Source organism: Phoenix dactylifera, chromosome 13 (genome assembly GCF_051530095.1).
Source record: "Phoenix dactylifera cultivar Ajwa chromosome 13, Ajwa_hap1_PhDact_Kaust_v1.1, whole genome shotgun sequence".
Taxonomy (NCBI): Eukaryota; Viridiplantae; Streptophyta; class Magnoliopsida; order Arecales; family Arecaceae; genus Phoenix; species Phoenix dactylifera.
The window spans coordinates 21,589,891-21,607,217 of record NC_143202.1 but is presented as its reverse complement, the minus strand read 5'-3'; the positions used below and the strand labels follow the sequence as shown (position 1 = coordinate 21,607,217).

The following is a 17,327-nucleotide window of genomic DNA, read 5'->3' as shown; positions in this document are numbered from 1 at the left end:
GTTTTAATCAATCACTCCACAAAAAGAAAGTAAGGGAGGGAGGATAAGAGAGAGGAAGGAAGAGAAGCCAGCCAGAGCTGGTTGCTGGAGGTTGGAGAGAGCGAAGGCGGGGCTCCGCCTTCAATTTTTTGTTTTATTCGAATTAGGAGCCTGGAGGGGTCTCTTTTATTTTTGCATATTTTAAGTTGAAGACGGCAAACCCATTACTGACTTCACTTAATTCTTTTACATATTTTTTTTAATTTTGTGATATTTATGTGAAATCGGCAAACGATTTGCCGAGTTTACTTAAAAATTTGCCAGGTCTCTATTTGAAATGAAACAAAGACCCAGCCGCGGCCTCTGCTTCCTACTCGAGTGCCGACTTTCACCACTATCCACCAGCCTCCTTCTCTCTCCCTCTCCCTTTTCTCCTTCTCTTTCTTTTTCTCTCTCCCATTCGCTCTCTCTCTGGCCTCGTCTGCTGCATTGGTATAGGTTCGGCACGATACGATGCATGCCTATACTAACTTGTGCTATCGGATAATCGGTATGGTGTGCTGGCAAAACAGAACTTGCTTACAATGTTATAATGCCATTATTTAAAACCATGACCAATTATTCATATCACGAGATGATGATTTCTTGGTTGAACTTTGTATTTCTTGAAAAAAAAAAAAAAAAAAGGTACTTATAAAGAGAGCAACAAATCACTGATTTTCTTAACAAAATAAATAAAAAAGAAAATTAATTTTATCTTTTAGTCACCAACCGCATTGGACATCTCCAGCATAATCCTTTTTTTTTTGGTTGAATCACAACCCGTTCATCAAACATAACTCCACCACCAATCGCGTCCAAAAGAAATGTGGCTGCACCGCAGCCACCCCTGAACTCGAAATAATCTCCATGGGACCGTTGGCTCCGCTCCCCACCTCTCTCTCGGCAAATACCAAACCACCCGTGTCGATGCTGCTCTCCGCCATCGCCACCGCCGCCGGTGTCGGCGGCGCCACCCATATACCTCTCTTCTACTGCCCCAATTCCAGCACCGCAACGCATCTCCAGCCCCCTGGCCGCAGGCCCTCCGTGGGCGCCCGTATTCCCTTCCCCTCCCAACCCAACCCGACCCAAAACCACCACCCATCACCAGTTCTCCGGAGCCAACCTCCGCTCCACCCCGTCTCCCTCCTGGATCCCAGTGCGGAGGAACTGGCCCCCTCCTCGGCCGCCGCGTTGGCCGCGGCCATCCGCCGGGCCTCCCACGCCTCGCCTGTGGAGTTCACGCGGCGCGTGGAGAAGCGCGGTGAGGGCGGGCTGGTCCTGCCGAGCCCCGACTTCCTGCAGCTCTGCGTCGAGCAGCTGGATTTGTTCCGAATGGTTGTCGAGCAGGACGCCATCTTGTCGGTCAGTTGATCCTCGCACTTTCCTGGATGGTATCTTTGTTGTACAAGTTAAATCATTTACTGAATGTTGATGAATTTAAAGGAAATCTACTTTGGATTTCGATCTTAGATTGATTGCATTTGTCTTTCGACTCCTTTCATGTATGTTATTTGTGATGTTAATGCTGCCTTTATGCTATTTGATTACTAGTAAGCTGAATAAGTTGTCGGTATTCATCTAATTTTGATGCTCAATATACGAGATTTCCAAGCATGGAAACAGCCTCTCCTCATGCAGGGTAAGGCTGCATGCATCTAACCTTCCCCAAACCACATAGTGGGAGGAGCCTCGTGCACTGGGCCAACCTTTTTTAGTATGTCAGATTTCCAAGAAGTTTGGAACTTTACTGGTTGCTCTTTAGATGATTGAAATAAAGGAAGAATGTTTATAAAGTCAGTTTCACGACCACTCCCATAAAAGCTTCTGTATGTCAAAAGCTTTCCTTGATGATTCTTCAGTAAGTAGTAGGGGAATGTTTGGTGCGCATTGGAAAGATAGAAGAACGAGAAGATTGAAGAGAGAGAACATGATGGTGGAAGAAGCAACATGGAGTCAGTAGAATTAAGCAGATGAGAACTCACAACCCTCTTTATAGCCCAATATTCTACAATTCACAACATTGAGGACTTATTGCCTGTCTTTATATAGAACTTTGGCTCAAGTCTGAAAAAAATGCATCGACCATGTAAGACGCTGGGTAGATCTCTTCTTTTAATCCACACAACCCTAATTCTGTTAGACGTGTCTTCATCTATCTTACTGTCTTTTTCCATAATATATTCTACATAATGAAGCTGATCACGCTAAAATATTTCTTATCCATCAACTTTGACTTGGGACAAGTTTCATTTTTATTCCTGACTTCCTGTTGAAATTGTATTCAATATGCTCTATTTTTCTATTAATTTTGGACATGATCCGTGGTGGATCTTTGTAATTTGTAGTTAGCTTTTAATGTTCCTTAATCATCAGTTAACATTTTATCATCTGCATTTAACATATCCCATTGTATATCTTCTTGGATAGTGTCAGCAAGTTTAAAACAATCAGTACAGACAGTTTTAGGCTTGTGTGGACCCGTAGTTTATGTCATCGTGAAGTTAACTACTACTAACATTTGTCACTGCTCCATCATGCTTGTTTTAAACAATTTCTATGCACCTCTATGCTGAAATTTTATCCTAAATGCCCCCAAAATACTCTTTTGGTACCCTACTGTGTACTTTCTCCAAGTTGATAAGGACCATTTGTAGTTTTTTCCTCGTTATCAAAATCTTTCATCAGTTTCCTGAGCATGAGATAGCTTCTATTGTTGATCGTCTTGGGTCTATGACTGAGTTGGTTGTCTGAGATTCTCATAACTTTTTTTTTTATATATTTCTTATTTTATCATCATTCTCACAATGTCATTGAATGGCTTATTATTCAATAATTTTTTCTTTATGACCTTTACTTTTATAGATTGATACAAGAGTACTTCTTATCTGATCATTTGGCAATATCTTAACTCTAAATTCTTCCTTAAAAATAGTGTTAAATTGGTGAGAAGTTGAATTTAAGTTCAATATACGGGCTGGGTGTTCATCACGACATTGGAATTTTGTATTTTTATATCATTCATCTTGCCTTGCAATGTACTGCCGTACAAAATTCTGATTAAAAATTTAAATCAAATGCCAATTTGTAGAACAGTTTTTTTATGAACAACTACTTTATAATTTGTGCAATCTAATAGTTGTTTCCTTTCATCTTGAGAAACAATCCTCAATTGTCTATCTTGCAGGTGTATGTCAGACCAGCTGGCAGTTATGTTAGGGACCAGTTAGAACTACGTCGAGTTGCATTTTATCCAGGAATTGGCATCTCAGAAAGTACAGATTGTGTGATATTAGTTGGTAAATTTGCAATAGCGGCAGGTTTACATGCAGCTGAAGCTGTTCTTTCAAGACAGCAGGTATGTTGATCTTTTTTGCCATTTTTGATAAATATTTAAGCAAAGTTTTGAATCCCAGTTCCAGACATGATATTGATCAGGGACTGGGTCAAATAGTATCATCCCAACACTTGGGACAAATTGGCATCCGGGTGATTCACCAGGACACCTTTTTTTATTTTTCTTTGTTTTGATTGTTCTTTCTATTTTTTGTTTTTTGAATTATTGTCTAGACTCTAGAGGGTTTTTAGGTTTCTGTTTGTCAAAGTATAGGAATAGGGTAGGTTAGGTTTGTGGTACCACTATTGGTAGCATCTCTTACTCTCCACTTCTTTTGCTTTCTCTTTTCTCTTTTCAACTCTCCTCCATGTGCAAAACCAGACAAAAAAGACACAAGAACCTCAGGCTGTTCCTTTTAACCAAGTCCCAGTCCTGTACCAGTTGGTACTGGCTGACCCAGTTACTAACCCAGCCAGGACCCACCGGCATAGACTGGGATTCCAGTTTATGTGGACCCCAGATCCCATTGCTGTCTGAGGACCTGGCCTCTCTTTGGTCTGATCAAGGACAGCTGAGATCAGCCTGGTTGAATCCATTAGTTAAAGATATTAGTTGTTAATCTTGTAATTGCTGATGATTTCTTTGTGCTTTGAGTTGTAGGTGGAAGTTATACCTGACTTTGGTGCTGTGGTTCTGCCAATGGTGAAACATCCATTTGTTGTGGGATTTCTAGTTGCAGAGCTTCCAAAGGTTGACATGGGTATGGTTGCAAACACACTCACTGACGAACAACAATTGCAGTTCAGCTCATCTAAAGATGGTTCATATGGGTTACCACCATCTTCTGATAAGAAAACCTGGGAAATTCAGGTTTTCAAAGAAGACTTGATGAAAGTTCATGGTCAGTTTACTAGTGAAAAAAGATCCAGAGCTATTATGATTTCTCGATCTTTGGCTATGGCATATGTCATGGATCAGGTAACTTCTACGCATAGTTTTGTTATTTGTTACATTCATAACAACATTTGTAAATGACAACCACTAACTGAACCAAAATGCCTTTCATTCCTAATAGGTTATTTTGCTGAGCCTATCTTCATTTTCCATTCCTGTTGAAGCCCACTAAGAGGCATTGCAAACCAAATTACAGTCCATTTATCAATTGTCGGTCTGCATTATGATCTAGTGCTTAGCTGTAAACTATGCTAACTTGACAGCTGAAAAGAAAGGAAGGACTTTCATATCAAGATGTAGTGAGTGGCTTGCCTGGTACCCGATACTGACCCAATGCTGGATGCTGATACTAGTCTGGCATGGGCAGACACTTGAAGTTAAAACCATGACACAAGGACATACTTTGCAGTTTGAACCCTTTTTCAAATGATTAGCTGTCAACCTGACACAGAGCCTTCTTGTTTTCCATCAAGCCTCAGGATCCACAATGGCATTATGACCATGGAATATAAAGAAACAAATAGAATTTTAAGCCTAAATTAAGTTATAAAACTGGTTGTTACAAGATGATTGGGAAAACAAACAATAAACAGCAAAACATCCAAAAAAGATCAAGGGGAAAGGAGAGTCTCGTGTTCAAAGGATTGTTTCTTAAAATCTTTGGCGATCTCTTGAGTTTGTTGGAGAAGCATATCAATGCATCTTCTTGACTCTTCAGGAGCATTTCTTTTCATCCTTGAGCATTTGTTTGTTCATTTTAGTTCATAACCCTCAAATGGTAGCTCATGTTCTAGAATGAAGCCTGCTTGACACCACATTCCTGTTCTATGGGGAACAAATAAATTTGGCCCCAAAGGTTTAAGAAGACCCAATTACATAGGAGAATCCCAAATATTTTGTTGAGATGGAAAAGATAAGGAAATTTCATCTGTCATTTTGAAGCCTCATTACAATTGATAGTTTGCTTTCTTGAAATATTCCAGTGAAAGGAGCTTCTCTAGCTGCTTAAGGCAGTTGTGCACTTGAACCTTAAGGGAAGTTACAGTTTTGAATGTTTTATCATTGTCAATGAAGTGTACTATAGCATGTTGTAGTGGTTGGTAGCTATAAGAAGTTTTTGGAATTGAGAACTCTTTGATTTCCCTAGCCTCGCTTATTAATCTTTACTATCTCATTCAGTTCAATCATCATCAAATATTTCAAGAAAACTCTTGTCATGATTTCATCTATGTCAAGGATTATATAATTCGGTGTTGTTTTCACATGAAGTCAGTGGTTGGTTTTAATGTTTGATGTGTATAGTTGTTAGGCCTATTTTAGTTCTACTTAAAAATGACTGACTGGTATTGATCTCCACCTGAAAATTGGCATAAGTGTTTGGTTGATTCAGAATCTCAGTGATGAGATAATGAAAGAGAAATTAATATTTATAAAAATAAAACTGCGAGGGGTGATTAATAGTGGTGACAATTGGACATGTGATGCATGTTCTCATGTTGTTATTAACCATCTCTTATTACTCTTTTGTCTGTTTCTTTGATGATTGGAGTATGAGAATGTAGTGAAGGTAGATTCACCAAAGAAACACCTTCCCAAGTCCTCCAATAATTCCATCCAAAAGGTGCCTGGGCTTCCTGCTCTGCACCTTTATACATACCTCCATAGTACCCATGGATCAATCACTTGTTGATTTCCAGGGTATGGCTTTGATAGATATATTGGCAATTCTATACTGTAGATGAGCAAAATGAGCTGGATATAGCTACTTGTGTCATGAGAAGGAAAACAGGCAGACAGGTGGCATGATCATTCCTTCATAAATCAAAGTGTCAAATGATGAAAAGACCAAATAAAAGCTCGAAACTTTTTTTTTTGGAAGCGGGGGCAGGATATCTCAAAGTAAAGCAAAAAAAATCGTTGACACTGGAATCAGGGGACCTTCACCACTTCATTTTATCACATTATCCTTATTGAGGAAATATTGCATTGTTTACTGAGAACTCAACCATTTCCACTCTTAAGTCAACTTTCAGATTCTAATCATGAAAAGAAATAAATTACTCATCAAATCACAGCTCCAAATATTTTATACTTTTTCAAAAGGTGTACCTATGTGCTCAAGGAGCATCATAATATCCATTTGCAAATCAATGACAACAGAGGAGCCATAAGCGATAAAAATTATCATCTATGTCTGCGATGAATGGGTTCATGGTTCTCATATGAATTAAAAGAAATGCATAACTGTTCTAGAAAGAGATATTTTTTATATTGGAAAGCTTTAAGAATTTTGGCTGATATTCGTGCATTAGAAGCAGATGAGAGTCAATTCTTGGCAAAATTGCGTTACTGACCTGGATGTGTGCATCCATACCTCTAAATAATCTTATAAATAATGAAATAAAATTCTAAAGAGAGTTCTGATAGTTAAAATTTTCTTAGTTCTTTTTACTTAGTTCCTATTAGATCCAGTTAAATTGATATTAATTGTACTTTTATTTATTATGATGGATGGATGACTAATTTACTTATGCTGTGAATATTAGTTGTGCACAACTTCCACGAATGCTTATTTATTTCTTTTGGGAAGTTAGAATTGTTGAGTATCGATATTTAATGAAATTCAACTGAATGTATGGAATGAATCCATACATTTCAAATAATTTAATTGTTATCTTGACCAGAATCTTACCCTTACTATGCATTCCAAATAGTTTAATTTTTATCTTAACCAGAATCTTAGCCTTACTGTATCAGTATATTCATGCACATAGTGAGAACCTGAAGAGGATTTTGTCATCCTTCAGAATAAACTTCAGAGTTTTCCTGGGGACTCCATGAATTAAAAAATCACTCTGCATTGTATATGTTAGAATTTAGAGTTGTACCTTTTATCTTTGAGATTGCTATTTAAATTAATAGTATTAGGATGATAAAATGAGATTGTATTTTATTTGCATTAAGAAAAAAATGGACAAGCATTGTAAACTTGTATACCCAACTCTTAACTGTTGATTTCGTATTTTTTTGAACCTATGTGTACATTTGATCTCCCTCTCAACTATCTCAATTAGTTTTATAGATTGTTCCATCTGTAAGATGCAGTCTGCTTTACATTTATCAGTGACTGCATTCAAAATTGGAAGCATGCGTGTAAGTATATCTGTTATTGTGCACGCGCATGCATGTGAATATGTTGTGTTTCTTTGTGTTGTGTGTGCAGGTGTCTCTATATCTATGTGAGAGTGCATGTATGGCCCATGTCTATGTGTTCATATATCCATATCTGTCAGTGAATGCGGGTATGTTTGCCTGTTGTGTGTTGTGTATGTGAGCATCTGTGCATGCTGTGCTTGTGTGCGTGCGTACATGCATGTGTACATGTGTGAGACATGTGAATCTTATTCTATATCTAGGATAATTGTCAGGGAGGTGTCCATTGTTCATCTGAACTGAATTTGTGATCAACTTACATGTGATCACCTGAAAAAGGAAAATGGGTAGAAAACTGTACCTAATATCTATTTTTCTATTAAAAAAAATTCTGGACTGTAAGGTATTCATGTGTTTCCACATTTCCATGTCTCCACCCTGCCATAATTACTCTCATATGATTGAATTCTAACTATTAAAAGAGAAAAATAAGAGAAAAGTATCTCTCATACCTACAAGTGTATGTGAATTTAAACCGATTATGAAAACAGATTAAATAGATTGGAAGATCTCACCCATCCATTATGTTCTCTTGTGCATCATGCATGCCAAGGGTGATGTGAGAATCAATGGAGCATGTGTTGGGATCTAGTTAATGAATAGATGAAGCATCCAACATCAATGTGGCATTATGGCAGATCAGTTTGCAATAGACCTTCCAGATAGCATGGTCATTTCTGTTTGAGATGTAGTTTGACATAATTTGAAACCATTCAATGATGATGTCAAGGTGAGTGTGTGAAATACATAAATATTACAGGCAAGGTTCGCCGTTTTGATACCGGATCTTGTATTGGTACCATCCTATTACAGTGTCGGTATGCAATACGGTACAAAACGGTAAGGCATATCGAGTGTTGGTATAGTACGAGATTGTGTACTGGATCAGTACCGTATGCCTGGTACATATGGTACGATATCAACCGGTATGATGAAACTTGGTTACAGGGTTAAGACATCAAAGGATGCTTTGTGGTTGTATTTATATACAATAAAGTGATAAAGATGGCCGACAATGTTCGTGGAGGCCTTGATAGTGTCGATCAAGATTTGTCATGCCAGTCAGTACCATAGCATACCAGTACCGAATCAGTATGCAATCTCATACCATACTGACACTCGGTATGCCACGTTGTTTCATACCATACCACGTACCAACACTGTAATAGGAAGGTATCGGTACGGGGTTCGATACTGTAATAGTGAACCTTTGTCAATAGTTGGTTCTAAATAAGAATTTATCATAGCTGAAAGCAAAATTGGAACACACTTAAAAGGAGTTTGAGAGAGAGAATTTGGAGGCATCAATATTGGTCATGGTATGGCCTTTGGTTAGGACCAAAATATAGGGGCATTCAATAGTTGGCATATGATTTATCCTTGAATGTATTCATTTATTGCTTTCTTTTGCTTGATTGTCTATTGATGCTTTGTCGTTAAAATATTAATTTCATTTTCTTTTTTTGGTTTCAAATTATGTTCACACTGGGATTTAAACGTATAACCTGCTCTATGTTTCGTTGTTTCCAGAAAACAATGCTTCTCCAACAAGCATCTTGGCAAAATAATGCCAGAATGAGTCATCTAGTTGAGCAAGTCAGTCTCGCTGTAGACAGATTTTAAGTTATAATACTCACAAGATGGCTTTTCTAATTTAATAGTTCTAACAGATCCGTGGACCTCTTTCTAGCATCAGAGCTCTGAGCAAAATGTTATCTGTTCATACAAAGAGAAGTGAGGTTTGAAAAATTAAAGTCACAAAAAAAAAGCATTCCTTTCTGGGATCTTTTACCTAGCATGAGGTTAATATCCATGTTTCTATCAGATCTCTTGTGATATCATTGATGACATACTCATTCAAGGTGATCATATGAAGGATGCCTTACAACAACTCCAAGATGCTGTTTACCTCACCAAGGTAACTTCCTAGCCATGTATCAAATTATTTATCTTCTGATTTTTGATAGCATGGTTTCCCAGAAATATGGTCTATGCCACTGTATGAAACCAAGGAATATCAGTTTTGATATTGGTAGAAATCAGAAGGGCAGCCTAATGCATGAGGCTCCTACCACTACTAGGTCTAAAGAGGGTCAAATGTATCCAGACTTACTCTCGCATTCAGAGAGGTTATTTCCATGTTTCAAATCCGTGCCACCCAGGTCACAATAGAGCAACCTTACCATTTTGCTAAGACTCACCCTCTAATATTGGTACCCATCATTGTGGTTTCTTGAAATGCACTGGAAAATCATTAGTTAATCCATATTCATTCTAAGCCCCTGATATTAGTCAAGTTGAAAATTGTCACTTTCTGTCCCATAGTAAATACTTGTTTCATAGCTTTTCAGTGCATGTTGTGCAGGACAATATAGTGCAGTACAACGAAAAAACATTGAAGAAAATGCATGACTCAACATACAGTCATCCAGAATCATCTAGGTCTCTGCTATCCAATTATGATTCACAAGAAAGTGGAAATTGTAGTACGCAAAATGTGGATTCATTGCTGCCAACAGGCTCTGAAAAGGACATTGAGATGACCATGCCACCTCTTTGGCTTGCACCCCTACAACAACACAATATTAGGTAATGTTTTGCATTAATTGATACTTTGATACCCTATATATATAAACCGTCTAAAATTCAGCTGCATTCACTCTACTTTATGGTTTAGGTGCATTAAAATATCATCTAAATTTCTTAGTTAGACTACCACTTTTTTAATAGTGTTTAGTTTTTTTTCATGAGAAAGTTGATATGGATAAGTAAACTTGTGTAGATCTATCACATAGCCTTAACTTGTGAATGATAGCTTACACCCACTTTTTATATCACAAGCAATTCACCTATTACCCTGTGGAGGCATATCAAGGTACGAGAGTGTATCAATTGCTGAATGATAATGTATGTGACATATTGCTTGCTGTATCAACAAATGATACTAATTCATACTCTGGAATGGCTGATATATGCCCTTGATATGGCTTATTTAGTCTTGAAATTTGTTTGCTATGTTGTTGCATAAATATGGTAGTGCGTTGATTTAAATGCTGTAGTCATCCTGTTTGATATGCACTGAATTTTTTTTGTTTGTTCTTCCCCTAACTTGCAAAAAAAGATAATTGAAAAACTATGTGTTTACATTAACAATTGAAACGTAATTGATGACTGGAAATCAGTGAATTGATAAATTATGCTAAAGATTGTGATGGATTCAAGATAAAATATCTACAACTGGCATTAACTTGCAAATGAAGGAAAAAAATTGCCAAATTATTGAACAACCATGGCCATGTTTTTGATAAATTGTAGTCCCTCACCTCAATGCCTTGGAAACTAAGATACATTATTTGTTTAATCAAACTTTTGGGTTTTACAGTATCTAGATAAAATAAGTTTTATGAGCTTGTAAGATTTGAAAAATACCTCAACATTTATAATGAACTGATCTTAAAGTTTTGGAATTTGAAATAAAGCTATCAAATCAACATTTTATCTTAAGAAATTTGAATTTTGAATATTTTTATTGAAATCAAATAGGGGGTTGTTCTTTATCTACATGTACTACTTAACAGATATTCATATAAATAGATTTGTTTTTAGCAGTCTGTTTATCTATCAGTAGTCTACCTCCTCCTTGATTATTCTCAATCTCAAATGGTGGAAAATGTGTAAAAAAAGGAGCTTAGAAAGCTTTCTGATTGTATTATGCAATACTCATCAGTCTTGGATGGTTCGGGACCAATCCGTCCCAATCCCAATCCTTGTTGATGCTATACAAGATATGAGGATATAGACTTTTTGCTTTTATTACAACTTAAATTGGCGGTGAGGTCTGCCTAATTACTATGAAAATGTTTAATAATAATAGAAGTGAGCTACACAGCTTAATAAGTAACTCACCATGGTTGAATAAACGAAATCTTTCATTGGAAACAATTGACATTTAAAAATATAACAAATACATCAACTTGTCATTTCAATGGTTAGTCCAAAGGTCAACGAAAATGCAATTTTAGAAATTAGTGCAAGTGTCGCGCATAATATCAAAGTTGTTAGAAAGGTTCATTTATAACCTTGAGGCCATCCATATCATCCTCACTGCTAAAGCAAACCAAGCCACTTATATCCTCCCCAATATTCAGATGAGGGCACTTGTACCCCCTAGCCAGCGATGTCTCCTCGATAATTCAAGTGAGGCACTCATATGCCACCTGGCCCGAGATTCACTTTTAAATAGGTTTTTTTTTTTTTAAGATTAATAAGATCTCAAATGGTCCACTACAAAAAGCTTCAATAAGAATGAATACTATTATAAATGGTTCTGATATGCAAACTTTCTCGCTGGAACTCATAAACACAAGTTCAAAACTATAAGACAAACTCATCTATTTTCCCAGATCTCCAATTAAAGATTAAAGTTCAACTAGCATAGAGCATAAACCTCCCAAAAGAAATGCATTGGGAATCTTTTATAAATTATAACTAAGCATAGACCTTAAACTAATATGGGAGGTGTTTGTAGAGTCCAAGATTACCAAAGAAATGTAGGTCTGAAAAGCTAACTGATGTTTTGAAGTTTCAAAATAAAACCTAGTTTGGAAAGATTCAAGTATTAAAGACATCTCAAAATTCAGATTCAAGGAACATTTTAACTCCAAGATTTTCAAATGTAGCTAGACTTTGGGGTCCAAAAGAAGACATATGCTTGACTAGTAATTTTCTAGAAATCCCAATTTAACTGAAATTCAAGCCGTAGTTTTCAAATTTATACAAAAGTTAGTAAACATGGTAGTTTCTTTTTTAAAAGAATGGAACTTGCAATCTCTTTGGCAATAGAACCCTTAAAATCCTTAGCTTGGTGTCTCTTCTCCTTTTTCTTCCTTTTCTCTTCCTAGTCTAGCCCCCCTTCTTTTCCTTTTTCTTCCCTGGCTGGTCCTCCTTGCATCTATTTATAGGCAAGGTAGGTCGGTTTTGCAAGTGGGAACCAGTAAGTCACTTCACTTTCTTGAGTTGGTTGCTTAAGTTGTTTGGTTCCTTTAGGTCACATATGTAGGTTGATTGGATTAGCTAGTCAACCAAACTGGTGACTCAACAAGTAGAACTAAATGTCCTCTTCTTCGTTTTATTTTCATTTTTATTTGTACTTACTTAAGACACTACATGTAAATAAGGAAGTACCTCCCCTCACCCCCCCCAATTTTAACTCAAGAAAAATACTATTTAAATTCCTTTTGAATAAGAAGTTTATTTTCCAACTTCAGTACAAAATAAAGTTTTTTGACGCCAGGTCAAAATTTTGATTTTATAATGCTAATATATTTCTTAAAGATTAAAAGCTCATAAATTTTGTTATATCTTGTATTGCTAAAACCTGAAAGTCTAGTTAGAAAAGTATTATAGATGAGTCTTCAAAGCATGCTCCTAAAATAATGCTAAAAAATACTTAGCGCATTTAACAAAGGGTTCATTTTCCCCCTCACACATAGACACTTGTTTAGGTATATGATAGGTTGTCACAAGCTCTCTGCTAAATCAACTATCTATAAGTTGAAGCTGAGTTTCTGACCAAGGCAATTCTAGCCTAAGAGAACTTTCATGCTAGACGACAGATGGCAGGTTAGAAAAACCAGAATTACTGGTTATAATTATTTAGCTCTCATAACTAGTGAACATCCTTAGCTTGCTATTACCAAGGTAATATTCTCAAGCCTGCTGCAATCTGAAGGTGGAAAATTAGATGATATGTTCTAGAACTGGATGACTGTGAATGTACTTTCTAAAAAAAAAAGAAAAAAGAAAAAAGAAAAAGAATGATAGAACGAAATGAAGAAATCTTAATAGACCTAGTTGAAGAAAGATTAATACAATTAAGTTTCAGGGATGCTTTTGTCTGTCTGCTATAGTTATTCGGATTCTATTTATGCGTATGGATACATTTTTTTGCACTACAAGCATTAGAATTTTTCTGCTCTTCAATTTTTTCATGGTTTTGATTCCAAAAGGAGTCTATTGGTCTAAATTAGTCATGTGCTAGTTATTTGCATCTATCATTTACTAGATTACCTTAAATATATCTGCTGAAGTTCTCCCAGGTGTGCAATAACATTTGCTTGTGTTCATTGTTTATGTCAGGCAGACCATGCACTATCTCCGATGTATTGACAGATTTGGTTGGTGCTGCGGTACCTCTTGCTAATAAGCAGCAGCGTTTGCTAGAATTCAGTGAACTGTCTCATCCATTGCAAGTCTCTGTTGAGGAATCTGCTCTGCGACAGGCACTTAGTAATCTTATAGAAGGGGCTCTGTTGCGTACACATGTTGGTGGTAAAGTTCAAATATATGCAACCAAAGCACCTGCTGGTGGTGCCCTAATTGTCATCGATGATGATGGACCTGACATGCATTACATGGTACTGATAGAACTATTTATTCCGTTCTATTTGGTTATTGTATTGTTAGAGATCATCAGTAGGAATTTCATTTCTTCCAGAAATTCTCATGGAGCATTTTAAACTTGGTCTTTCTTCTTTTTCATCATTATCATGCTAAACCATTTCTGCGCTTGAGATTATAAATACTATTGCTGGGGCAAATGCATGCATGTGAGCAATAAAGCATGGATGGCTGTGATCTCCTGAGTAATTAGAGAATTGTGTCATTACTTACATGACTTGCCCATGCTTTGCCCAGCACTTCTTTCTATCTCAAACCCAAGGTGAGTACAAAGTAAACCAAAAGGGGCCTGTTCTATTAAAGATGGGAATGCAAGGGTCTTTCATGTAATTAGACGGCATCCATGGCCATAACTCGTCAGATACCAAGGCTTTTTCATTATTATAATATAGATATTCTGACTATTGCTATGAACTTTTTGCTTATATATATTGGTTACAAGTTTTTCATCCTTAGATTTTTTTGCATATATACCCTCCTAAATATCTAAAATTGCATGAATATCCTCATAAAGTTACCATTTGCACATATACCCTCATAAAATACTTATTTTGCATATATATCCTTCTTTTTCTTTCTTTTTTTGCATATGTACCTATACCATCTAACATCGTTAAAAATAAACGGTCTAATATTAAAATGACTTACCCTTCTGGGTAGCTATGCAAAAAAAAAAAACATTATAACGGTATATACGCAAATAGCAACTTTACAAGGGTATTCATGCAATTTCTCATATTTAGGAGGATATACACTCAAAAAAATATATTAAAAAATGATAAAAGATCGGCAGAGGCTTGCCAAGTCTTTCATGACTCGATTGAATCGGCAAGTAAAGAAAAAGGCCAAGTAACATAGTTAATTTTTCTTTGTTTAAGATCTTAACTTGGTTAAGTTGGAATTGGATGACCAATTTTGTAATTCTATTCTTCCATTTGATTTTGATGTAATTATCATTATTGAGTCTATAATAGATATATATTCTTCATTATTTTTGGAATATTCGAGCATATTGAATTTAAATTAATTGTAGATGTTTAGATTAGTGAAATGGTTTTTAGTGATTTATAAATGGTGAGTTATTTATTTGTTGAGGCGAGAATTTCATAAAGACATCACGATTTCTTTTATAAGAATTGATGTCAACACGAGATCATACAACATGATAATACTGATTTTTTTTGGTCACCCTCCTCAATTAAAATGACTGAATTATCTTCACGAGAATTGACTTCTGCTATTTGAACATAAGTCCAAAATCTTGTGATTGAATTATATTCAATTTGGGGCATATGCTCAAATGGCAGGGTCAAATCAACAGAAGATAATTCAGTCATTCTTAATTGATGAAGGTGACAAAACAAAAGTATTATCATGCCGCATGATTCCATATTGATATCAATTCTTATGGAAGAAATTATGATGCCTTTATGAAACACCTCAACAACAAACACCAACTGAACATTTATAAATTATTAAAAAATGTTTTACTGATTTAAACATCTATAATTAATTAAATTCAATATGCTTTAATCTTTTAAAAATAATGAAGAATACTTAGATGTCATAGACTTAATAATGATAATTATATCAAAATCAAATGAAGAACGGTGTTGCCAAAATAATCACCGAATATTCTTACCTGACCGAGTTAAGATCTTAAATAAAGAAAATTGACAATGTGACTTGGCCTTTATTTTGACTTGTGGATCCAACCAAATCATGAAAGACTTGGCAAGTCTCAACCAAGTGATTATATTTTAATAGGTTTTCTTGAGCGTATACCCTCCTAAATATGCAAAATTGCGTGAATACTCTTGCAAAGTTGTTATTTACATGCATATGACAAATTTTTTTTTTGCATGTCTACCCATAAGATTATTTCAATCATTTTAATTTTAATCCATTTTTTTTAATGACATTAGATGATATGGGTACATATGCATAAAAAGAAATAAAAAAAAAGGTATACATACAAATAAATATTTCATGAGGGTATACATACAAATAGTAACTTTACAAAGGTATTCATGTAATTTCGCATGTTTAGAAGTGTATACATGCAAAAAAAACCCTTCATCCTTTTAAAACAATCAACATGTTCATAATGTAAATTCAGGCATCAAGTGAAGCACATATCAAAAATTTCTTTATGCTGTTAATATTGAAAGAAAAGTAATATATATGAGCAAATTATGCCAGGGACCATAAGTTGCAATTAAATTTATATGTGTTATTCATGTCTGTCTTTTCCATACTTCTTAACTATGTTGATGCTATATCATTGCCCTCGCTGCCGGCCTAACCTTTTTTTGTGTGTGCACGCGCGCTGACTAGAAGGAATATCACTGCAATGCTTGCTTATGTCAGTTTTATAGTGATCTCAATACAATACCCGCAAACTAATATATTTCCTGCCATCTTCTCTTGCAGACCCAGCTGCCTTCTCTCACACCATTTGGATCTGGTCTCTTTTCAGATGGTATGGTTGAGGACAATATGACATGGAACTTTATTGCAGGACTGACCGTTGCTCGTGAGATCCTAGAGAATTATGGTTGTGTTGTGCGTGTCATTTCACCCCTGACACCTGATGCTGCCAACAGGAGTGGTGGGACTCGTATTGAACTCTGGTTTCCTGCACTGCAGTCTGATTCAATGGAGTCAGCTCAAGAAGAGTAGTTGGTGGAGAGTTATTAGGCTTTTCCCAATCTTAGTAACCTTTGTGTAGGTTTTTACACATTGTTTCTGGTTCACCTTCGTGAAATTATGTAAATAAGAGTTGATGAGTGCAGTGGTACCAAAGCACACAATGGCATGTCCCATTCAAAATTCTGATAATGTAACACAAAGACCTTCAATTTTCTTTTCACAAAATAAAGTTCCATGCATTACTTCGTCTAATCTCATTATGGACACAGGGACCTCGTTGGGGTGAAAGTAGATCAGAAAATAGCCGTTCGCATCTGTTTGTATATCGGATAAAGAAACATTTTAGCATTTGACTAACATGTATTCATATTTGTATCCATTTAATGAAAGAGATACGGATATGGATAAACAATTGTACAATCTGTATCCAAATATTCGGTATTATATAGCACTCATAAATTTTTAAGATAAATAAATATTCATATTAAACGTTAGGTTTTATTTCCCTTCTACTTGGTGATATTTTTGATTGGTGGTTATAAAGTTTAAAATATTTAATTTATATCTATATTTATATCCATATTTTTAATACTCAATCTGTATCTATACCTATTTAAAGCAATATAGATTTGCATGTTATGGATATATTAATATCCTATCTGAATTCTATCAGCTTTTAGTCCCGGAACAT

At 35.8% G+C, this 17,327-nt stretch overlaps 1 protein-coding gene across 1 annotated transcript; it reads left to right on the top strand.

Moving 5' to 3' along the window:
- The first annotated feature begins 810 nt into the window (after positions 1-810).
- On the top strand, positions 811-16,888 carry CSK (chloroplast sensor kinase). The gene is made up of 9 exons (XM_008813527.6): positions 811-1,386; positions 3,209-3,379; positions 4,019-4,336; positions 9,056-9,121; positions 9,196-9,264; positions 9,351-9,443; positions 9,891-10,114; positions 13,668-13,941; positions 16,418-16,888. The coding sequence occupies exons 1-9, from the start codon at positions 889-891 to the stop codon at positions 16,664-16,666; spliced, it is 1,962 nt and encodes a 653-aa protein (XP_008811749.5). The 5' UTR covers positions 811-888; the 3' UTR covers positions 16,667-16,888.
- The last annotated feature ends 439 nt before the right edge of the window (positions 16,889-17,327 follow it).

Excerpts from the sequence above, each read along its gene's own strand:
- CSK (XM_008813527.6), top strand. The coding sequence starts at position 889 with ATGGGACCGTTGGCTCCGCTCCCCACCTCTCTCTCGGCAAATACCAAA. Across the intron at positions 3,380-4,018 it reads CTGTTCTTTCAAGACAGCAG|GTGGAAGTTATACCTGACTT; the intron begins GTATGTTGATCT and ends TTTGAGTTGTAG. Across the intron at positions 4,337-9,055 it reads TGGCATATGTCATGGATCAG|AAAACAATGCTTCTCCAACA; the intron begins GTAACTTCTACG and ends CGTTGTTTCCAG.